General features: G+C 31.7%; 1 protein-coding gene across 2 annotated transcripts; it reads right to left on the reverse strand.

Annotated features, from left to right (window-relative positions):
* Positions 1 to 468: 468 nt before the first annotated feature.
* Positions 469 to 3,648, reverse strand: LOC118065956 (ovalbumin-related protein X). Of its 2 annotated transcripts, none has more exons than XM_035081598.1 (9): positions 3,552 to 3,648; positions 2,546 to 2,606; positions 2,315 to 2,454; positions 2,053 to 2,238; positions 1,770 to 1,983; positions 1,461 to 1,684; positions 1,166 to 1,357; positions 929 to 1,073; positions 469 to 871 (listed from the first exon to the last, which is right to left on the reverse strand). In XM_035081598.1, exons 2-9 carry the CDS (start codon positions 2,553 to 2,555, stop codon positions 729 to 731), a joined length of 1,254 nt encoding a protein of 417 aa, XP_034937489.1. In that variant the 5' UTR covers positions 2,556 to 2,606; positions 3,552 to 3,648; the 3' UTR covers positions 469 to 728. The 2 variants fall into 2 exon arrangements, with proteins under 2 accessions (XP_034937489.1, XP_034937488.1); XM_035081597.1 differs by lacking the exon at positions 3,552 to 3,648 and adding an exon at positions 2,907 to 3,044 and having other exon boundaries at positions 470 to 871.
* Between the last annotated feature and the right edge of the window lie 21,894 nt (positions 3,649 to 25,542).

A 25,542-nucleotide genomic window follows, 5' to 3' on the forward strand; every position in this document is an offset into this window, starting at 1 on the left:
CTTATTGCAAAATTTTTGCTGTTATTTTTTGAGATTTGTCCTGTCTACATCTTCTGCTCTTCGCGTGTATCAGTTCTGGTTTTCCCTTTGGTTTCTCGCTGAATATCGACCGGCCGATCTCCCAACGATTTGTCAGCGGTCGAACGGTCGTGTACCTAAGCTTATCAAATGTATATCGAACACTACGATCATTGTGTATTTACTGCTTGCCATGAGCTTACGTGCGATCGTGCAAATTTTTTAGATATTCATACACGCAAACGTGCCTATAGATATTCAATAATGAATTTTTTTTGCATCAATTCTTTCAAGCTAAGTTTTTACTTCATAAATAAGTAAGAACATTTTATAACTCCTCTTATAGATTATTCACAAGTATTTTTTTTTTATTTACTGATGATAAAAATAAAAAATAATTAAAACTATTATCTGTATTTTTTATTTTATCAGTATCAACATAATAAAATTCTTCATTAAAAGAACATTGCTTTTTATTGAATAACGTACATCATCAGTATATTAGTTATAAAAGATACTGTTTGAATATGATTGTCGTAAATTAATTATAAAAACCCACACCACATGCAAAGATTATCACTCATTAAAATACTATCAATAATGGTCCAATAATACATTATCGTAATTCGAAGTAAGTTAAGAATAAAACATAATTATTGATTAATAATAAGTTGATTGATTATGATAAAAATGAAATATTTTTAAAAAGATTAATGTTTTAACAGCCACTCATTAGGATGAACGATGCGAGCAACAAAAATCTTAGCTTTAGTTTCATTATCCAAAATGACAGCAAGAAAAGGTGCGTCCACCCAAAATTTTGGATAATCATTGGCATCTGGGGGTTTAATAACTGAAAAAATAAATATTAGTAACAACCAACATTTTTATTAATAAAAATTTCTATTACCTGTTCCTCCACTATTCACGTTAGCTCCTACTTCGTTGATCTCCAAAGAAACTTTTTGCACAAAAAGGTCGAATGGTGTTGTGACATTCTCTTCGACCATATGATTCAGCTCACCTGAAGCGTTGAATATTTTTTGAATTCCAACCTTTATCCAGAGAATATTAAATAAAATTAATATCGTAATTGAATTTTTTATTAAAATAATTCACGAATGTTGATAATGATGGTATAATTTACTTCATTCATAGTTTGTGTCAATTCCAACTTGCTTTCAACTTTAAACTGTGGCAGAAACACATTCAGAGATTGCAGTTCAGAGTCAAGTTCTGAGATATTTATTTTCTCAAAATTACTAACAAGCTGCTCCAAGTCTCTGAATGAATCAGGACGAATGATGAACATGGTAATAGCTTTCTTACGACCCCACGGCTATGAAAAATAAACATGGATAGATTGATGATTAATTTAGAGAAACTAAGGTAGAGTAGAATGAAATCTCTTTAATTAAAATAAATAGTAATGAAATTTTTACCTCTATGTCCTTGAAAGGTAACTCTACGTAATCAGCATTGAGACCTGGAACTCTACCAGTATTAAATTTACCAACGACGTGCATCATGTTTACCATGGTTCCTTCTGCCTCACTAACATGAAAGATAGTTTTTTCAGTCGATGGTGAATAATAAAATTTATGAGCCCATTCTCCAGTGAAGTAAGTGCTACTCACTGCTAATACTTTTGCCCCATTTAAATCATCTAATGAAATAATAAATTATTTATAATAATAATAAATCGAAATAATAATATCGATTGCTATTTTTCAAATCAATATCTAACTTACCCATTGTAAGAATATTTTTTACAAGACCATGTGTTTTATCTTCAATTCTAGCATTTATTTTATTAAGACTTTCTTCAAGCATATTAGGATTAAACACGTCTGTATGAACACTACAATAAAGTTCAGCAAATTCATTGAATTTTGGAGCTATTGAGAACTTATTCTCAATCCAGATATAATTGACTGTACGAACTACGGCCTCTTTTTCACCACGCTGTAAAATAGATAAAATACATGAATATTTTAAGTTATTAAAAAATTTATTCTATTATATATTACTTACTTCGATTGAATCCAATACAGTTCGAAATGCGGATTGAAGATTCACGCCATCATGGGCCAAATACGCAACTGATTTCAATTCATTTTGGGTTTCTCCTTCAGCACCAAAGTATATGCTAATTATCCAAGCATAGACGCTAAGTGGTGAATAAATGGCATTTCTTGTTTGAACGTGATCTAATAAAGCCTGGAAATTATTTATACTGTTTAATTATAGAATAATTTAATTACATAAGTAATTGTTAAAAATATAAATACCTTACCGGAAAGAATTTATTTGTAAAATTATTTGATGCCTCAGCTACCAACAAATATGGTTTGATTTTAGAAGGGTGGAGAAGAATAGCTGAGGAACTTGCGATTATGGTGAAAGCACAAAATAATAATAAAATGATATTTGACACTGCAACAAGTATTTACAATATTTTTGAGAATAGTTCATTTTTAAAAAAGATATGGTTTTAAGTAAAGTTTAATGATAATTATTTACTTACTGAGCTTCATGACTGGATGATGTTTGAAAATAATCCAACAAAAGAATGTTCACGTTAGTATCTAAAACAATATTCCTTTATTAATTCGTTGAAATAAGTACCAAATAACCATCAACTGAACACCAGATAAGATAAATAAAACGTCCATGCTTTATGTCACAATATTTGACATTCAATTAATACTAGCTTTGAAAAATACTTTGTAATTTTTATTATTTCAATTAATTACTATTAATTCAGGAAATACAAGTTATGGTAATTTTTTTATATCATGTAACGAATGTAAACCATTCTGAGAAGTACTTTTTTTAATTTAATAATATGAAAAAACATATTTATTTATTGTATACTCATATATTACCTAAATTTTTACGAAACACTGATATGATTCACGCTGAAGTTGCGACACAACTATGTTCGAGAGGCTTCAACAACTGTTAATATAATAAGACGCATTCGAAAAGTAACCTTGACACTTGTGGTCACAGAACTGAAATTCCTAATTTTATTCAAAACATACATGGTGTAGAACCAAAACAATGATGTTATATTTAACAGATGGAAGGGAATTCAGTTTATATAAACAGAGATATTCGATATTCTACATTCCAAAATGATAAGAAAAAATTTATATTGACAAGAAATAATATTTAATATCTCATTCTTTGTCTTAATTATTTCTGAATCACTTGTATTTAATTTCATTGAATGCTCCATTCCACGAATACGAAGCCTCTAACAGGTGTAAGAGATTGTTCAGCTCGAAGCAAAATAATCATTTTCAATTTTAAATTAATTTTTTTTTAAATAATAATATTTTCAGAAATATTAATAATGTTTACATAAAATATTTTCTAATTATTAATTATTAGTTACTTCTAGGATGTGTATAAGAGAAAGTGATATAGTCTATTATTGTTCCTTAAAATGATGTAACTAAATGTAACATTGCACAAGCATGTACTTGATAAAGTTAATAATTTTATCATTAATCATAAATACTTACTTGTTCCCCTAGTAAATGGTTTTGTGTAAACAATAAAATTTATGAATGGTCTTACGATGATCACGTGAGTGACTATCTAATCAATTAAAACTACAATACCAACCAAGTAACATGAATAACTGTTGTACATAATATTTATTAATTTCCAACTTCACATTGATTGAAATCAAGTCTGACATATTTCTCATTGGAGTTTTAACTTTAGCCAGAGGCGCCGGTATTTCTTTATAAACTTTTATGAAAAATAAATGCACCAGTAAAAGGTTTACCTTTTAATTATATTAAAAGCCCAGCCGTCTTTTCTGGATTAACTGATTCCCATTGCGCTAAATTTACGTGTTGCCAGTGACGCCTTGCAAAGGCATTCCTCCTGTAAGAAGCAACCATATAATTAGTGACTGCCGATGGTCAGTTTCACTAACAAAGTTGGGCGTTTAAATGAAACTTACTTGCAACCACCCCCGTAAGCGAAAAAGTTCAAGACATTTACCATCAAAACTTCTATTATTTTTATATTTATTTCATAAAGTTGAAGAACATGCACGCGAGAAAGAGGGCGTTGGTTGGATGTTACGATCGCTTTTGGCACGACTTGGTCTCGCCTTTAAATTAGTAATTGTAGCCTCCGTGACGTGGTGGTTATTTAAAAAAATATTCAAGCAAGGGTAATGTTAGTTAAGTGGAATATAAGATCACGAACTTACTTTATGCGATATCATATTGTACATGGATTCAGAGTAATTTCAAGTGATTTCTATCATAAAATTACAAGTTGATTTTTTTTCCAATTTTTTACAATTGTCTGTTTCTCATGTTAATGTACAGCCACTCGAGACAACTCAATTTGTGTATTTTCAACTCAAAAGCTTCTCATCAGAATAATAATTAACTAAATAATTATAAATAATAAGAACTAAGTAAAAAATTCGGTTTCACGAAAAAAATGGCTTTGAGTGGATAGTAACTTTTAAAAAATATAAGAGAAATGATATTAAGGGTGAAAAAAAGATTGTAACCAAACCAAAACTTGAAAAAAGAAATTCATTTAATAATAATCATGATGAATAAAGATGATCTGAGGTGAAGAAGTAGATTTCTTCAATTGAAAAAATAAAGAAGAAGTATTGTGAATTAGGATGTATCTAAAATCTTACATCAGGACTGTCAACTGAAAAAAATTGATTTACAGAGAAAATAGAATAAAAGGAAGAACAATAATGTTGTAAATTAATCAATTTCTGAAGCTGTTGAATAAAAAAAATTGAGTGAACGTGTCGGAGGATATGGAAAAGGTCGTGTGGGAGAGAAACCTTCTTCTCTTCGCACGTCGTTAGTTTATCAGAGCGATATGTCAACGAGTTGACAGCGGTGTGTAGACATCGGTCACGTAGCAACTCACATTTCTCACCTTCTGTTATATAGCTTATCCTCTATTTTTCATCCACTTTGCTTTGATATTTTTCCAAGTGAATATCTAGTAAAAATTTCATTCCTAAAGTGAAAAATAAATACGAAAAAATTTTTTCTTCAAGAACAACAACTTCGTATTTTGAATCTTTAAAGAAAATGTTTTTTTTTTGCTTTTGAATAAATGATAAATTAATGTATGAAGAAAAAAAAATTATTTTGAAGTATTAATCAACTTTTTGATGTTTATCATAAGATTTGTTTCCGTTAGTCGAGTGAATTAATTGAATGTCACCTAAGGATAAAATGACGAAATAAAGGAGGGAAGAAATAAGAAGGGTGAAGAAAAATGTTGAGAACGAAACATTCGCGTGGCTGGCAAGTCTTCATGAAAGCCAATAAGGTCGTGTCTGAGTCTCTCTTGGTAAAGAAGTAAATGCAGACATAGGGAGAGCTTGGGAGGAATGTAACGACCGGCTCGAATTAATAGATCGAAAGACCCGGGCGAATTTATCCGCTTCGAAGGCGGCAAGTTTAAAAGCACGCGGGACTTCTTTGCATCTCGATCTTGGCGGCGACGAGACACAAGCCATGGAGCGTTTGTAACAACCAAGCATACTCTTAAGGGGAAAGGAGCATGAGTCCGCGTACAAACGGGAATTCGTACGACAGGGAAAATCTAACTTGTAGGTATTTATGCATACGATAGACGATCCTGAGCAGGCGAATAAATGAGCGACAAATTCAATGGTTTACGGTATAATCACTTCACTTTTTCTTGAACTCGAATTACTGTCGTGGTCGTTCTACATGACGGCTGATTATTTTTTTTCATGTCATTTGGGATCTTAATTAGTTACTATTAATCTTGTTGGATATGCTTTTAAATTTTTTACTTTTATTTGAATAATAGATTGTCGTCATAAACTACATGAAGAGATAGACTTTTCAATTTAATTCGAAATTTATTACTTTGAAATATTTTTTAACTTCCCATTAGGAAGTTATTGTCAATTTTTTATGTTTTAAGATATTTGAAAGCATATTGGAAGGTTTAAAAATAGATGCATGTACGTACGTGAGATTAATATTAATAACATGGTTGCTAAAAATATTGTTATAAATAACTTGATGTGATTAAACAATTGTATATTGTTTATAAAAATAGCAATTTTTAATTAAATTATTTAGCTATTTTCAATAAATTACAACTTTTTTTTTAAATAAAGCCTTCTTAACTTATTGAAACATTTTACTAAGCTAAAGAATGGAACTTGAATTTAAAAAAAACTGAATAACTAAAATTGAACTCAGTGATACCTTTATGTGATTTTATCATTTTTCCTCATTCACAAATACTCAATCCTATTGATAAAAGTGAGATAAACCGCAATAGTAAATTCTGTAATTCAATGGTAAAGACAAGACGCAGGTGGTGAACAAGCATATAATCGATTAATCGATAGTGAAGAGGAAGAGATAGAACAGTGGAAGAATGAATCAAAAAGTAAATGCCGACATTCGAGAGCTCAACAATTAGCTTGGTTGAATAACACACGAGTCGACTATTTGTCGTGGAAAATTTACTGCTTCATATGCAATGCACTGCTTTCAAAAGCATCAACAAATTAAAAGATTTATGGACTATCAAGAATTTAATAAATCTACTACGTTTACATTCATTTACTTACATTCTAAAAAAACAATTACACCTCTTCTAGGAAAATTAATAATTGGATTTTTTTCCTTTATTGTTCTCATAATGGAAATAAGTCGTTGTTGATGCACATTGCGTAGCTATTGTCTGGTTCAACGAATGGGTGAAAATTTCCATGTAATCAATGGTAACATCGTTCTTGCTGAATTACTAGCTCAACAAGAGAACTGTATGGGAGATGATTATCATGATATTGCACTACTTACTAGATCAATAAATAAAAAGAAGTTACTTGTTGTAAATAAATAAATGGATTCATTGATAAAATTAATTTAAACACCAACTTAGTAATAAAGCCTGAAGGTGTCCAAGGTAATTCTTCAGTTCCTTTCTATCACTTTAAGAACAATATCACGTAGCTATTAATTTCACAACAAGATATGGCCATCAGAGACACTATCATGCTCTGACTTCACACTCCCCACGCACCTGGGCAGAAACATGGACCTGGATAGATGCTGTTGAAGATGAAAAGGAGACGTTTTCATCAGATATTAATGCCCCTCATCATCGCCACTCCGCACCGCATTACTCAATGCTGAAGAAGACCCGTGCCGTCTAGTGTTTCAGACCTTCGTCGCTAAGGTATTGACCATTACGTCAGAATTTCTCTTTAAATAACATGAGGGGTACATTTAATGTTATTTAGAAAATATTATCGGATTAATCTGAGGTATATAATTAATTAAATATATTTTAATGTTTATTTTATAAATAGATTGTTTCTTCATTTTTTTTTTATTCTTATACCTTTAATAATGATTATTCAACAATGTATAATTATCAACCATTTATTTTCACGTGTTTCACAAGCTCTTTTATGATGATCAATTTTATTTAATGATTCAAAGATCATTGTTGGATTATTTTTTAGAATTTTATACCATGTATTTATATGTAGAACTCAATTACTCTCTTTTGAATTTTTTTAGGTACTAATGAGGATAATTTAAAGCAGTGGCAACTGTGGTATTCATCAATAACCAAACTGGATCTCATGATGATGATGATGAAGAAATGATGGTTGTCTTCCAATCTCAAGACATCTTCCATGTATCTGTTTCCTCAAGTTTCTTCCCAAGTGAAATTTAAACTTTAAAACTTGGTGGAAGTCTTTAGAGGAAGTTTTCTCGGCTCTGATATTACTAAGCACTCGTGACAAGCTTGCTAGAAGGCTTGAAGAAGAGTTTGTAGTCGATATCCGGGTGTGCATATGCTAAACTTAAGAGAGAAAACCCTTTGAACACCGTTACGACAACTAAACACTTGTTTGAACAGTATGTGAAACCGTCCTCGAGGCTTCCAGTCACTTGTAATTCTCAATAATTCATATGTTAAAATCGAAAAACAGCTTCTCAACATGGGAGAAATAAAAAATATTTACCATAAAAAAGTGTGGAGAAAATAACAAAAAATATCTGCCCTAAAGTAATAGAAGGTCTAAGTTCAAATTGTTATGATGCTAGCTTACAATCATCACATGTTAAGGATTGTGTTTAAAGTGAGATTGAGAGAATAATTTATCTGAATAACACTTGGTAGAAATATATTAATAGGTTTTATAAGTGAAGTAATTATTAAATATTGAGAAATGATTTTATTTATTGAACATCGGTTTATTAGTATTGAACTATAATGAATGATTTATTCAACAAACTATCATTTCATTCAACAAGGTGTGGTAAATTCTAATGTACAAAGCATCATTATAATAATTTATAACATTTGTTTTTAACTTTTAAAACCCTTTCAACATTTTTTTATCCATCATTACCATTAGTTATTTGTCAATACATATGACAACTGACTTTTAAATAAATACTTCCTTCAATCCTTTTGAAAAAGAAAAAAAAATGATAAGGTTAAAAAGATAATAACTATCTTTAATATTTTTTTCTACAAATTGTTTCATTATTTAATTTAAATTTACTAAGAAGCTTTTTTTCTTATTCTTTAGAATGATGATAAAATTGATAATTGTTTGATTAGAGTAAGAAAAAAGTGAAAAATGATGAGAGAAAATGTTGTAAGTCTTATGAAAGAGTGAATTAATAGTGAAATGGTAATAATAGAGTTATTGAGATGTTTAATAAATGAATAGAGAGATATGACGGTGTATTGGTGGGAATTGGAAACAAGACTACATGATTGATGATCAATCGTAGTCCTAAATGGTCCTTGCCCGAGGAGTCTTGAAGTATAAGAGATCTTCAGGCGACGACGCGCAAATTGGCCACGAGTGAAATCACGCGATATTTTCCAAGGGGGAGATTATAATGCGCACGTTTGCGCCGTAGTAGGTGCTTTCGCGGAAACTGTAAACACTATCATTGGTAGGAGCCAATACGTGACGTCGTGCGGGTCACGAAGAAGGCGAGTCGTGAGCCCGAAAGGATCGTGAAACGGTCCGCCCAAATGTGATAGTTAAGCGCCGGCTTAAGTATTTCGCGTGATGAGAGTGAACCGTCAACAAAGTAAAAGTAATTGTAGCCCTCGTACCTTCACGCGATAACATTTTATTTACTTAATTAATATAAATTTTTTTACAACCCAACGTTGACTTTAACGTACTCTTTCGTCAACATTAAATTACAAAATATATATTTTTATGTATGCTTTTAATATGGATAATAACGAAATTATTACCAGACATGAAAATGTATATGGTTCTGAGGGAAAAGTTGTAAAAAGTAAACTCGTCAATAATAGTTATTAAAACTTTTATTATATAAATAGTGGAATTATCGCGATCGTCTTTAATTACACAACTTCACATAAAATTACTTCTTCTACAGAAAAGAAGTTGCCTTCTAAATGAGTGTAGTGTAAATTACAACAAGTTTCCACTTTGATGCAATTCTCAAATTAAGTCAATCCATGGAATAAATCATTTTGACTCGACGAAACTTGAACAACAACCTTTCAAACAAACTTATAGACCTGATGACAGTGTAACATTTATCTAAATACTGTAATCTGTTAGCATTTAGAAATATTTAATGAGACACAATTGCTGGAAAAATCATGGTAGTATGTTTTACTGAAATACCAAAAAAACAATTATGTTTTAAATTTAAGGTATTTTATTTTTGATTGGCTGACAGCAAATCAATATCTTTCAATATTTCTTAGAAAAATCTAAAAAATAATTTTTATTGATAAATAATTAAAAAATAAATAAGAGAAAAAAAACATCATCTGAATGAAAGAGATAAATTTTAAAAAGTAGAAAAATCCGGTTTTGTTCTGACATTGCCATATTTGTAATGAAATCGTAACATTTTTATATCAACGTATCAAGTATCAGAATCAATAAGAGCACACAATAAAAGATTATTCCGTAAATTTTAGAGCAGAATTGAATGCACAAAGACTTGAGATTTATTCACATGTAACGAGACACGCATTTCCATGCCAGCTCACGTATTTGGGTCCTCCGTCATTCGAGAGGAGTCTTGAAGTTGGCATTAGAAGTAAAGAGCATAGGGAAAGAGATTCCGAGCAGGAAGAACAAGTAGGAAGCACCTCTCTTGTGACCCTGCGGCAACCAAGGCAACTCTTTGGACAAGAGGATGAGGGAGAAGCCACGAATAGTCAACGTTTTCTTGAGCTCGAAAGTCTTTTCTTCTTTCTTTCTCCAAAGCTGTTGGTTCCATCCAAGGAGGAGCGTAAACCGATCCGTAGGAGATGGGAGCAAATGACAACGCGTGCTTTGCATGTCGAGTGTGCAGCATTTGAGTTTCTTAGCTGGTTGAATCTCTTTTTCCTTTACTACTTCTCTTCTCTTATCCGCTTCCTTTATATTTCTTCTTTCCTTCGTACATCTTCTCTCTTGTGACCAGAACGCCAGAAGTAAATAAGGCGGAATCTGCACGTCGCATTGTTTGACTTCCCGGACGGACGTCTAGGGCGACGGTAAAGGGACCGACCAGGCAACGACAAGAGCGAAAGACAGCAGCCGCTGATTTGCCAGAAGTCCCAACGACGACCGACAACTCCGACGCGTACACGCGGAACTTTCTTACCTCATTTTTACCTTTTTTACTCCATTTTTTTAACTCATGAAAATTCCATTGTCTTTTTTATTAAGTCTTTGATATTTCTGCTGAAATAAAGTCAACTATTTCCCTCCATTTTTTTTTAAATCATGGAAAATATTCTCCTTTATCTGTAAAATAATCTTAGGTTCTATATTAATTAAATTTATCCTTGTGGAGTCTTTACGAATAAAATTATATGTAACCTATTTTTTTTATCAATAAAAAACCCTTTTTTTCTTAAAAACAAAAAATAAAAACAAAAAAAGATGCATTTCAAAAAACAATAAAACAAAGTAATATTGTAAAAAGTATGTAATAATACCGTCATGAAGTTAAACAAAAGATGAAGTAAAGAAATTTTTTCGATTTAACCGCATATTGTAAATGGTAGCAGCTTGTAATCATCATAATTTCTCATGACATCCAGTGCCTACTGTCTTGAATGGCTTTGACTTTACCACAAATTGTTCCTTGAAGGACCCAAGACCTTTTTAACCACTGTCTGACTAGACAGAGCTGTTGAATAAGGACCACAAGCTACTGTTCTTACATATACTCTTCATTTTCTCTCATCTCTAAAGTATTACAAAATATTTCTCAAGCCTTCAGCTAATCTTTAAATAAATTACATAAATAATAGGAACAAAATGACTGAACGTTATCTTATTATTAAAAAGGAAAAATATTTTTTAAGTGACTTGTAAATTTCAAGTAAGTCAAGGAGTAATGTTTCATGGATTTGTTTCAATGTTCAAGTATTTTTGGAAGTCTGGTAATTCCTGCAAAGCCATTAAGAAGAAAGAAAAGAGTTGGCTGGCAACATGGTTGCCAAACAATGCAATTTGTAGGCACTGAGGTGGTCCTAAAGGTTCACGACAGACTAAAGCAACATATCCAAGGGTGATTCTTGTAGCCAGAAGCAGCTCTCTCACGAAAAATACGCACTGCATTGCGCGAGAAATACTACACCCTTGTCTGAGCTACCGACTCTCCTTCTTTTTCTATATACACTCCTTATTTCTTCAACTCCACCACACGACTTTTAGAATTTATTGGAATCCCTCTTCTCGACTCTACCAACTTCCGAATCTGCGTGGGAATTCATTTAAGATGATAAAATTTCTTCAACACAATTTTTAAATAAATTTGGAAAAATATCTTGGCACAAAATTATTCAATTATTTTAAAAATATTCTCTCAACATTTAAATAAAATAACAACATCATAATAATTTGTCAGACGTCAGAAAGATATAAAAATATTCATCTTAGATATCATTGGCAAGATGACTTGCAAAAAATTTTTATTACAGTCGTTGCAAGAGTGTTCACTTTTTTGAAGAGGAACAAAGCATTGAGAAAATAACTGATGATTCTAAAAAGATTATTTTTATTTTGGAGAAGAAAAAATATTTTATTATTTTATCAAGTAAAGTATCGAAACCTCGAGATCAAAGAGCTGCATAAATCAGAAATCTCGTAAATTGAAATGCTATTTTAAAGTGCACTTTCTAAGTTTTCAGTATGTCGTGAAGCATAAAATGCCGAAGAAAATAGAAAGAAAATTTTTATCTGTAAAATTCACGTTTGTTAGTAAGTATAAGAGGTGTATATGTACACGAGTGAACTGCATATGCTAAGTGTGAAGAAGGCAGAGGCTATATTCCAATGAGCGCAAGGTGCACACACGGTATTCTCAACAGTTTCCTCTGTGTGCCATACATAATAGAGGTTAGCCGCAGGATGGTAAATCACAAGACGCCATGCGGGCGTAGTTATATCGTGCGTGTGTGATGGAAGATTAGTCCAGCATTGTGCGAGCACATAGGTGGCACGCGATGATTTATCGCTTACGAAAATGTGCACCGGCGTCTTGCTTTTACACCAGAATTCACTTGACTTTCTCTCTTGCTTCTGTACTTTTACTTACGTGCACAAGACAATTGAAGGGGTTTTTAAAAATAATTCTTCGACTTGAAATCATTTTTAGTTCAATTGTTTCATCAAAAAACTTGTTTAAAATACAATAAGTTCAAATGTTCAACTAATTATCTTTCTATCGACTTCATTATACATCAAAAAGGCACCTATCAACAGCTAGTTTATTTTTTTAGAATCCTCTTTTATCATTAATATTTTAATAACTGCAATTAATAAAATATTTCTTCATCATTTAATGAGAAAGGAGACTCAGCTGATGTTTATTTGGATTTTTTTGCTTAAATATCATATAATAAATTTTTTAAATAATTCAATAAATGCAAATAAAAAAATAAAATAATAAATTTCTTTGAATAAAAATAAAATGATCAGCAAAGTGATCTTGCAATAAAAACGTTGACATGATAGTTAAAAAATAATTTTTATTTCGCAAATGTCGAGATCACATTAGACATGAATAATAATAACAGCATAGTTGATCTAAAAATTTTCCAACTCGTTTGTCCCAATCAAGAGATTTCTTATTGAATGAATGGAGCAATAAAAGAGCGATAAGACAGTAGCATATATTTTCCCTTGTCGTATCGAGTAACGGCTTACGATCGAGAATTATGCTAGACGATAGACGAAGAGATCTCGAAAGTCTAAGGAATGGTATGTGAATAGAATCACCAGCAGATTGCAGACTTGTTTGATCGGTAGAATATTCAAACGTTAATCAATAAACAATAAAAAAAATGCGTCAATAAACATGATGATTGTTAAGAATAAAAGTCACAACCTTTACATCACTGACATTAATTTCTCATTGTTTATTGAAAAGCAATTACGATTTAATTAATAATTAATGGAGGTGAATAAGATAGAAAAATTACCGAGAGTCAATTAAAAACAAAAATTAAATGACTAAAATATTTTGTAAATTGTTCTAATTAATTTGGAGGGTCTTTTGAAAAAAATAAAAAAGGACAAGATCGTTGAGTTACCGATTCCTCTCAAGAGACCATGGAGACTCGGATTCCGTTCGTTCTTGTACACCATCCGCCCTTTGTCCACCATTATTTACTGCTTAGGCCACGCGGGGCCACGGGGACCGCGTAAATTATGGCTGGAACTCGAGTTTCATAAATTCCCTCAGCAAGATATGGAGCGACAAATTCAACGTCCAAGGAAGACACACGAGTCTCTTGGACATTCGAGTATTGTACCACATGAATTTATACTAATTTTACACTCTAATATTTTTACTCAATTTCCACTTTCTTTATTCCAATACAATTTATTGATGAATAAATAATCAGCAGAATTTTTACAAATTCTATCTCCACTGTCATGACCACACAAGTATAGAATTTTTACCATCGATGACGAGAGCAGATATCTTGGAATCAAATAACGTCGATGGTTTTAATCCAATTTTACGTTCGTCTCTACTACTCTAGATGACATCAACGTGAAATTGGATTAAATATTTAACTGAAATTATTGATGGAATTTATTTTTTTATGACTTTGAAGTTTAAGGTAGTATAGGTTGTCACCGATTATTTGGTTTTTCTAAATTTTAAATATTGTGCAAAAAATTATTCAAATATTACTATAATTAATTACAATAATTAAGTCAATTTTACAATAGTTGATAATATACCAAATCTCATTACAAAAAAAAATTTTTTTAATTAATAAATTCTTCAAACTTTAAGCTTTTTTTGGTGCATTATTATGCAATATGAGAATTTTAGTCTAATCGGAAGAATAACGAACTGAGAAGAAGTACTATTTGTTTCAATTAATAAAATCGAAATTGTGTTATTTTTAATATAATCATTAGAGTATTTTTTTTTTAAGATCCATAGTGGATTTAATCTAAAGTCACTTAGATTTAAACTTATCATTATCTTAAACCAAACATAAAAATACATTTCATTAAATTCAATAAAATTTTTTATAGCGAATATTTCAAATTTTTTTTTATTGATTAAATAAAAAAGTTTTCTTTTCAGTATTGGAATTATTACTAGTGCCATATAATGTAAGTTATTTTGCATCAATTATAGATTAATATTTTGATATAAAAATATCTTAATTAAAGTTGATCATTTAGAAGCATGATTTAATTAAAAGAAAATTTATATCCTTCACATCGAGATAATTAAAGACACTTTTATTTAAAATAATTAAAATTTATATTCTAGAAAAAATAATTCAATTCATTTATTGGGCAAGAAGAATATTAAATGAACGAACTATTTAACGTAAATTTATATTTATCCATTTCTCAGCTCAACGTAATAATTTTTCCTTATAAAAGTGGATTTCCCTGAGTCAAGAGAGTGGATTAGTGGCAGAGTAAAATGATTGTAAAGATAATCCGTGGAATATGGAAATGAGTCCTTTTGAAAAGGACTTGTTGCACGTTAGAGACAAGTCAAGAATCGTTTACTAAACGATCCAACTAATTAGGACGATCATGTATCAGTCCTGAAGATTACATCGATCTACCGCATAGACTGATATCTAGCGTATCTCTTTCCAACTCACAGTCACTAATCCTGTGAATAATTATGCAAAGTTAATTACGATCAACCCACAAACATGCCACCTCCTTTCCTATCGTGAGGACACCCAGTTTGTGTGACCTTCGAAAAAAGAAAAAAATAATCATAATAATAAGTAAGATGTTGAAGTTAAAGAAGCATAAGAAATTCGAATGGATCTGGGATTCTGAGTGGCTTGATGACGATGTTAATTGATATATTTGAGGCGACACAGGCACAGTCGTTGAGGGAATTAACATAAGCAAACGTTTCAAGTCAAGAGTCATTGCAAAGTGCTAATTTTCCGCTAGGTCGCCCTCAGATATTTAAACCAGAAAGAGGAGCGGCAAGTAGCGAAAAAATTTGCAAAAATCGTGGAACAAGGAGTCAACTGTTTTTACTTCTTTTTTTTTTATTTCTATTTTTTTCAGCTTAATGTCGTCGTATCTAGGTTCATTGGTATTCAAGAGGTAAGGTGTGTCGTTACAAGTCTATGGATTGATTAGTGAACTTTATTGTGAGACTTAAATGATGCCCAGAAACCGAATATTATTTAAAACTTTTATTTTTTAAATTATTAAATAAAATGATATTCCGATATTTAAATACATGTGGATTTATTTAAAAATAATTTTATAAATTTAAAATATTTTTAATAATTTTATGAAACTTGGGGATTGTTTATTAGAATATTTATATGTTCATAACTAATCTTTTTCAATAATAACTGTAAATTTTTTGCGTACTAGAAATAACAAGTCATACGCAAAAATTGACAAGTAGGATATATTCCTAATGCGAGTCGAGAGCTCAGTAAATACTCTCGCATTAGTACGCACCCGATCCATTAATGAAATCAAAGCTAACCGGTATATAAGAATGAAGTGTGTCTCAATAGACACTTTCAACTCGACTTCTTAATATCTTTGGAATTTTTTGGTAGCAATAATCTAGTTGGTATTTCTTAATGTCCTGAATTATAGTACTTTCACAAGAAAAAAAAATTCAATGACCTATCATTCATTTCTGTACATCAATTCGAAATTTATCTCTACCATCAAAGACTTCTGAACATTATCTCCAAAGCTCAAGGACTTGAATAATAATAAACATCTTAAAAGATACTCCTTCCTATGTTGCATAGAAATTAAAATGTTTCAATACATCTTCTTTATTGCAATAATTTTAATGATTTTTTTTAAATAGCGAAGGGTTGAAAAGGTCATTAGCTAAACATATTGATTGGTATTAATGGCGAAAAAAATTATTTATAAAAAAAAAGACAATATAAATAATGAGACAAATGAAACAATGAAACTAACAAGAACGTAAAGTTGAGTTTAACCCCGAGGTCGAGGAGCAACGTCTTCGGGTGTAAGGTAGCACGAATTTATCGGTTTTCAAGAACGCCTGGAAGAGAACTGTACAATGACACAAGACTCACGAGAGAATCTTGAAGTCAATGGCAGGCGTAAGAAGGAGTGAAAAAAAAGTCAAAAATTAGAGAAAAAGAGAAATGTGAATTTAGAGCCCTGGTCTTTAACTCTGTGACCATTACGAGAGAATTCAAAGATTCAAAGCGAAACGAAATAACCCAAGACAGACTTTCACCCATGCTTACGTTCGACCTCACGCACATGCTCATGTTAAAATGCTTCATTCTTCCTTGAATAAAGGTGTCCTTAGTCAATACTTAATCTGCAGCCTCTAGTAGAAGCAGAGAGAATCCTTCTCTTCATGTATTTTTTATCTTGTAAAAATGAAAATTTCGTTTGGTATAGAAAAGAGAGGAAGATTGATGGATGTATACAGATGTGTATTGCAATGTTTTACGTAAATTCTCGAGTTTGATGCAGCATGTTTTAAATAAACGGTGAAAATATATACACACAACGTTGGAGGATTAATTGAGATAAACTCGGCATGTGGTTTGGGTACATTGCAAGTCTTCTCTAGCTGTGGTTGCAAGATTGATTGTTATTGATTAATGATCGTAAGATGGCAAAGAGAGAATTAAAGTGAAGAGAAGGAACTCTGTTTGCTGCACACACTGGGTTATATATGAACAAGTCGGATTTTCTAACGAGTCAATCTTACCTCAGAAATATCATCAACAATATAATGGGGATAAATGAGATGATCAGCTTCTTAATTAGATCAGTATACAATCATTGGACTATTTCAATATTTACAGTCATTAGAATATTGATGGATAACAAAAATACTTGGCTTATGTTACACAATAACTAACAACTTTGTTACATTAACTTTTTATTGTCAACAATGCTCGATTAATTTGTTTATATTCAGTTCATGACTGAGATTAAAAAAAAGATATATATTTTTCCAGCTCTAAATCATAAAAATAAAAGTTTAATTAACAAATAAAGAATAACAAGCAAATTAGATGTGAAAAGTTGTAATAAATGAAAATAATTGTTCTAGAGAACGATAAAATCGATTGTCAATAATTTAAAGAGCAAAATAAAGAGGAAGAAAGTGGAGGAGTCATAAAGCACGTGGCATAAATCAGGGGAATCTCCCTTCTCAAGAGGTCTCGTGTATACCACCTCCTTGCGTCATTCCTCCACTTATCTTTCTCAACTTTTTCTGATCCTCTCGCTCTATTACACTCGCCATCAGACCACAAGTCTTTCTTTTCCTACATCCTTCGATGTATGAGACCCGCGAGAGCCCCTTGCGACTTTAACTTTAACCCCAGGCTCTCTGGTAATTACGCTAGGACGCTTACCGATCCGTCGTTGCTGGTTTCTAAATTATCTCGTTGTTGGTACTACGCCGCTCCTATGAACACTCTAACGACATATCCGATCTCCCTTGCAAGATTACAGCCATCACTTTTTTAACATTGTTTTTTTATTTATCTCCTGTACATGTCTGTCACGTTTTTCTGTGTAACACACCCTTGCTTTCTAGTTTTTTACATGCATCTCAACATCTTTTCTCTTGTCACTTTTACAGTCATAATAAATTATTTGGATGTTGTAATTGCAAGTATCATACAAGCTAAAGTTCGGGATGAGTACGATAAAGTTGTCAAACACCGCACCCTGTATTTTTAATTTCACTAAAATTCATTTTTTTATTCATTAAAATCCTTTCTTAAAAAAACATTGTCTTCATTTTTGAAATTAAATATTGAGATTAAGAAAGAAAAGAAAGCTTTTGGTTGAATGAAAAAAATTCATTGATAGTTTTCTAGAGTAAGAAGAGAATAGAGAAGTGATATTTATTTTTCCACTATGAATGATTGATAACTCGTGTGATTTAAAAAAAAAATAGTTACTCTATATGATGAATAACAAGTGTGATATGAGCGAGTTTTAGTGGTAAGCAATTTTGGTGGTTGGGTTGGTGAATTATTAATAAATCCTCATAAGCAGCATGAGTTTGAGCGTATCGCGACGGGTGAGATGGAAAGAGTATGTGTAGAAGAAAAGGAAAAGAGATTGTCTGCGTTCTGTTTCATCTCAGCACGAATAAATACCGAATAAAATGACTGGAGAAAGGTCAACTGAGGCTACGTTGCATTAATTAATAAACACTGCTCGCTGCATTCACGTTCATTTCTACCTCTTGTTCTTAAATCCTTTTTATATACTTTTTATTGCCAGATTTTTTTTTCTTTTAGGTAACATTACAGCTATTAACCCAAATGAATATTCGCTCAAGTTATTTTTGGTATTTTTCTGCTTAAATAATTGGAATATTATACTAATTCAATGAGAATTTATTTCTCAGTTGTTCCAATGTTCATTATAAATTATTGTTTCTTTGTTTTCATTCCTCTTTTAACATCTGCAGATTGATTTTCTTCAAACACTTTTATGCAATATTTTATCCCTTTCATTTTTATTAACATGATAATTTTTAATTAAAAAGATTAGATAATAATATAATGTCTTCTTATTCTTTATAAGATTTTTAGAAAAAAATTTAGAATATTTACAATTAAATATTGAAAAAGTATTTATTTACTTAATTTAATTTCATCTGTTTCATATAACCCTAGTATTGTTGGATTTATTATTGTAAATAAAAATATAAAAAAAAAATAAATTGATCTGATAATAAATAAATATTTCCAACAAATAACTGGCGTGTGTTTACGGCATACATTTTGTATAAATGCAGGCACTTTTAACTAAAAGACAAGAAAGGGGTAAAAGCTTAGTATCCTGGATTCACCGACATCTAGATGCCGTTGGCAGTGGCTGTTGATATCTCCGCGTAGATCGGAATTCAGGTACACGGTAGCACTACCTCAAGGCAAGGAAGGTGAAGAGAAGTAAGCAAGGGTGGAGGGCAGGACGAGGCGAATGAACACCAGAGAGTGCAAGGTAAAGCTAAAGGGAAGACAGAGAACTACAGGGGAAGTCTTTTCTCTCTTGTCCATGATCTCACTAGGGTTTCAAGCCCCGGGTGATCTACCGTCTTCAGCCAAGCCCCTCATTAACGCCTTTGCTAAGAAATTACACGCAGTCGGTGGCGAATAAGAGCAAAAAGGTGTCGACCAAGCGTTCGAATACACAAGACTCTTCCACCTTCTTTCTTTGCATTTACTATTCTCCCTGATACAGTCGATCCGTGCTTACTTGTCGTTGTGCTTTGATCAAGATTCTGGTCTAGATACTCAATATTTTTTATTGACTTTTTTTTTCTTCCCATTTTCTTTTTTATTATTTGTTTTCAGTTAATATTAATCAATAGCCATTTTATATTAGCAACTAATTTACTTTTATTTTAATAATATTTTAATGATAGTCCATTTTGAGGTACTTTGATGAAGATTAATTTTATCTTAAGATTTTGAAAAAACAATTAAAATACACTATTTTATCCATTTAAATCAATGATAAGATTAGATTTTATAACATTAATTCTGAAACTATTCATTAAATTTTTGTAAAAAAATTATCTTGTGTAAATCCATTTCTGATGAATACTTTGGAGACAAAGGTAGGATTATGGATCACTTTTTATTTATTAAAATAAATTATTAATAATAATTCCAATCAAAACTCACCAATAAAATAAGTATTATTAATCCAATTTTTAAAATAATAGAAATCAAATTAATCAAGGTATAGATAATTATTGGATATATTTAATAAAAAATATTAATATTATTTTGGAGGACCCTGGGATTTTTTTATCGGCTTAAAGCAATAGAAATATCTTAAGTTATAATTCTACAATAAATAACATATTCCTTATTTTCAACTGTATAAATAAATCTCAGTCTATCAGGTGTGTATAAACTGAAAGTAAATAAATAAATAAATTAATATAATTCAAGTAATCTTATGACACAAATGCTAGCATTTACAAGTCAGTTATTTTCTATATTTTTCCATAAATATTTATTTTATTACAAAAAAAAAATACACATCAAAAAATGAAATAATTAATGGACTCTATTAAATCTCAACAACATGCATTTGTACGATTTAGCTAATTTTTTATCCAACATTACTCCACACATAATCATTACAAACATAGCGTATTAATAGCTCACCTTAATAACAACTATTACTAACATACTTATAATTATTATTATGCAATTAATGTCGAAACATATAATCGAAACTTTTACAAACTGATGACAGAACAAACGAGGAAGTATCGTGGGAAATAGATTGTTTAGCAAACTGGAACAACCTACGCATAATCTTGATGGTAACAAATACATGACGAATGAGTGTTTGACTATCAGCCGAATTCCTTGATTGTCATTCTCGTTGTCTCAAAAGTATAAGCATAAGAAGATATGAGTATATACGCGCAAGGCGCGGCAAATGTCGCTGTAACAACAATCAAAATGAGTGACGTACCGATGTGAAACATGCTGACCCCCTGCTGTCGAATGTCGTCGCCACGACCCCATAAAAGAGTGACTGATGTGGGTGAATTTCTTTCCTCGCTTCGCCAACCAACGTGAGTCTTTCATTTCTTGACTAGAGTATGAGACAGACGACGAGATTGTGAACTAAGAGAATGGAAAAGACACGTTACGATCATCCAATCTCGTTTGAATTGTTTCAATGAGTTGAACACGAACACTCGTAACTTCAGGGTGACACGTGTATCAGAATATGAAATCAGAACAACAACCATAAGACTTTTCTAGTCATCATCATCTTTCAATGAATTAATAAACAATTTCACTTTTTGTAATTGCTTTTATTAGGCGATAAATCAGTTTAGTTTGTACCTTTCTACCATACTCACTTATTCTCGGGTGAGTTACTCAATAGATTCGAAGAAAATCATTTCTCTAGTACTCCACAATTAGTTATTATTCAACGATGTGAAAAATTAGTTCATTATTTTAATGATTAATTAAATAAATTAGTTTTCATATTTTTCTGAAGAATTTTTTTTTCAGTAAACTAAAAAAAAAAATTTAAAAATAATTAATTTTTAATTTTACATTCAATTCTGTTTTTTTTTTTGTTTTACATTTTCTACTGCATGATAAAAGTTTTTTTATGTAGGTGTATTCAAGCAAGTAATCATGAATGTTTTACAACTTGTCTATCTAATCTTTTTCCAGTGCTCATTTTGTCATTATTATTCCAGGTAAAAAATTCAATCTATTTCTAAACATGTATTTTTTCATAATACGTTTTGCAATGTTGCAATGTTGCTTAATATTTTTTTTTATTCTCATTCTTAGAAGCTCGTAAAACCTCGTCGTGTATAGCGAAGAACGTGTTCCGGCCACATCAAGTCTGTCCGCTCGGAGACGTAATCTTATTAAACGGCTATTTGCTGCTCGCCAAGTCTTGTCAACATTTAGACATCTGGCAGACACGGTACATTCTATGCTCTTAGCTCGTGTACAATTCGCCTACGCATCTCACAATCGTGTGCTCTCCTTTACGTGGACAAACGTGAGAATTTCTTTAGTGCAAGTAGAAACGCCGTTTGTGGTCAGACAAGTTATGTATGCGGATTTATGGATTTTTTTTTATTGTAAATAGAATCAAATTTTATTTTCTACACCTCCATGACTAATAACAATGTTGCAAATTTGTAATTATTTCATAATAGACAACAATAATAACAATTAATTTTTCAACTAATTATTTTTAAATAAATTAATTTGTTTTTGTAGAAGAAATGTTGTTACTCAAAAAATTGGCATTGATTGATTTTATTGAAGAATAACTGATTAAAGTGCCATAAAAACTATATTTATTAGATAGTTGTAAAATAGAATGAAAAGAGAATAGTAATAAATAAAGATTTTTATTAATAACTTGAAACAGATTAATACTAAAGAATGAAATACAACTAATAATCTTAATAGCTATCAGACAATTAAAAGGCAATAAAGAGTATCAAACAGGATAATAATTTATGGAAAAAAAAAAAATTTCCCCCGACAATCTGTTTATTTTTATCGATATTTATATCACGACAAATTGGATATATTCATAAAATAAATAGGAATGGGTTGAAAGATCATAAAAAAAATTCCTAAATCACCCTCGTAAAAAGTTCATTCACTCGAGGGGACATATAACGTCTCTAAAAGCATGTTTGCCCCATCGATTTTATAAATCTGTCCCCGGTGGCCATTGGTAGACGTGCTGAAAGTCGCGCAGTGGCGATTCTCGATTATTTGCGAGAGCATAAATTCTGGGTGGGCTACACAGTGGGATAAAAAGAGTTCAGAAGTCTCTTCTTTGGGTCTCCCTGCCTCTCATTCCCTCCACTTGTTAGTTCTCTGTTATATACACAAGGATATTCTCTCTCAAGGCGTGCATTCGAGGGTCACGTCGTCGTCTATGCAAATGAAACGAGAAGCGAGATTCCACGGGATCATCGAGCGAGGACGCGGTGTCGCGTTACGATCGATAAATGAGTATATGAGGGGGAGAGAAAGCTTCCCAACCTCTGCTTTCAGTGTGTGTAGATACTCGAGAGACTTTATGCTCACCTTTGTAAAGAGAATCTTCTTACCTATATTATCGTCTGCTGCTCTTTATAACCCATCAACTCTTTGAGAAAAAGATTTACCACAAAAACCATTTCATTATAAATTGGCTGCGTCCATATGTTCATATTAATTCAACTGATTAACAGCCTTTAATCATCAACAAACAATGGAATTCATTAGGATAATTAGTGGTATTGAATCAAAAAAAACAACTACAATTCAAAAAAAAATATTTTATCCTTCATTTAAACAGTTAATATTGATAAAAAATGAAATTTATTATTGAAAATTTTACTGCCAATGTGTAAAAAAATATTTATATCAATTTGTTAAATTTTATCAGTGACTTCATTCACTATTGACCGATTTTCACTGATTTATTTTAAGAGACTAAAATTTCATCAATTATTTTTATAAAACAACAATAAATTATTTTCTACTCCATATACACTATTTTTGCTGATTAATATTCTAACAGAAAAGCTTAGTAGAAGAAACATTTATTCTTAAATAATAAAATGAAAATATTTATGAGGATAAACAGTCGATTTCACCAATGTGTGAAAAAAAAATTCGAGTGGAGAAGTGTAAAGAGTGCGAGGGGCACGCGTTGAAGGGGCAAAACGAGTTGGCAGGACGTCGCACGGTCTTGGTTGGATCACGAAGCAACGAGAGACAGCGTTGTAATCACATTACGATTATTTTTACGTGGCGGTTGGCTATTAATTCCGCCGCGTGTACATATATGCCCGCGGAAGAAGTACACTGGGGCCTTATGGGTTATAAGGCATCGTCTTGGAGCCCAACTTGGCTTACTCTCTCGTAGGCCTCATCGAGGTCTTGGGCTGTGCGGGTGTGGCAAATACGTGCCGGGGTCGAGGGTCGAACCGGACGGACCCTCGCGCAAACGCACGCAACACAAACTCGCGCGACGAGCGCGCGCGGGGCCAGATTCACACAGAGATATATCCTGGGTCTGATGTTGGGCCTGTGGAGAGGAGGGGAGAAAAGCTACGAGGTAGAATAAGAGGGGGGCATCATGCCCTCTTCTACTCCCACTCTCTTGTTTTCTTTCTTCCTTCGTGCCCATATCCAGGGTCCAACACACTCGAGGTTCTTCTTCGCGGCATAAGACGGACCCGACCATCAGGGTCCATAGGCGTGGGAGAGTTCATTGAGGAGAGATACTATCGGCGATTTTATTTCAAGGCGGATATGCCCGTTACTGAGAGAGGAAGAAAACGAGAGAACATGGCCCAGAAGAAGGGAAAGACTCTCGCACCAACGGGATATTATATCGCCTAAGTCAGTGTTCTCATCAAAATGTCCCACATCTTCTGTTTTTATTTTTAGCTTCGTGAATATAATTACCTAAACATTTTTTGCTAACATTTTTTTTTATTATGCAGATTGATTCTTGAACTGCAATAAATATTTTTTTTTTAACTAAATGCATTTTTTTTTCTTATAAAAAATAAATCAACCAATTTTTAAAATATTTTCTTTTTTAAATAAATTAGCATAATTATTGTTACAATTAATAAAAAGTGATGTGATCAGTGTAAAAAATATTCAAAGTAATCTTTAATGAATTAGTTGCATTAAATATGATGTTTAAAGTTAAAAAGAAAAATAAAAGAAAAAGGTATAGAGTGAAAGGATCGGCGCCAGATCGACACTGATGGTCGATCAAGTAATTACCTCGGCAATTAGGAGCGCATTAATCAACATGGAATTGATTTGTTAGTCTGTTAAAAGGGTTCCACGTGAACTAAAGAAGGATTGAAAAAATTCGAAAAAAATAGGATAGGTAATGAAGACACCTGGACAAGTCAATATTTTATGTTCGTTTTATTTGACGCTTATCTGAAAAGATGAATCACTATGTCATCGTCATATCTTGGGATTTGGTGTAATAAACCAATTCCATGTCGGAATTTTCGAGATCTAACAGAGAAAATAACCCAGAGAGAGCATGTTAGTGCGTCCTCTAATTGGACCGCATTCCATCGGTGGTCTTCTCTATATACACTTTACCGGAATTTTCATTAGCGTGACTTTGTCGTGACGGAAGAGAGAAGCTTTAAGAAAAGGTGGATAGGTGCACTCGTATATAAACTTTCAAGGAGTAGATAACACTCGGTGTAGAAGCCTAAGAATTTCTCTCATGTGCATTTTTCCCTCTTTCAACATACTCAAATATCTTAATCACATAATTTTCAACTTACATACTCTAGCTTATACAACTAACTGTGGTTATAACAATTATTTCATTTCTCCTCGTCATTATTGTTATTATACAATTATTGCTGTGGGTCCATTTCAGTTAACTGTGTAAGATTGAAAAGAATTGTAATAGTAATTATCATTTCTACACTACTA

Source organism: Chelonus insularis, unplaced genomic scaffold, assembly GCF_013357705.1.
Source record: "Chelonus insularis isolate UGA/USDA-ARS -01 unplaced genomic scaffold, ASM1335770v1 contig_324_pilon, whole genome shotgun sequence".
NCBI lineage: Eukaryota > Metazoa > Arthropoda > Insecta > Hymenoptera > Braconidae > Chelonus > Chelonus insularis.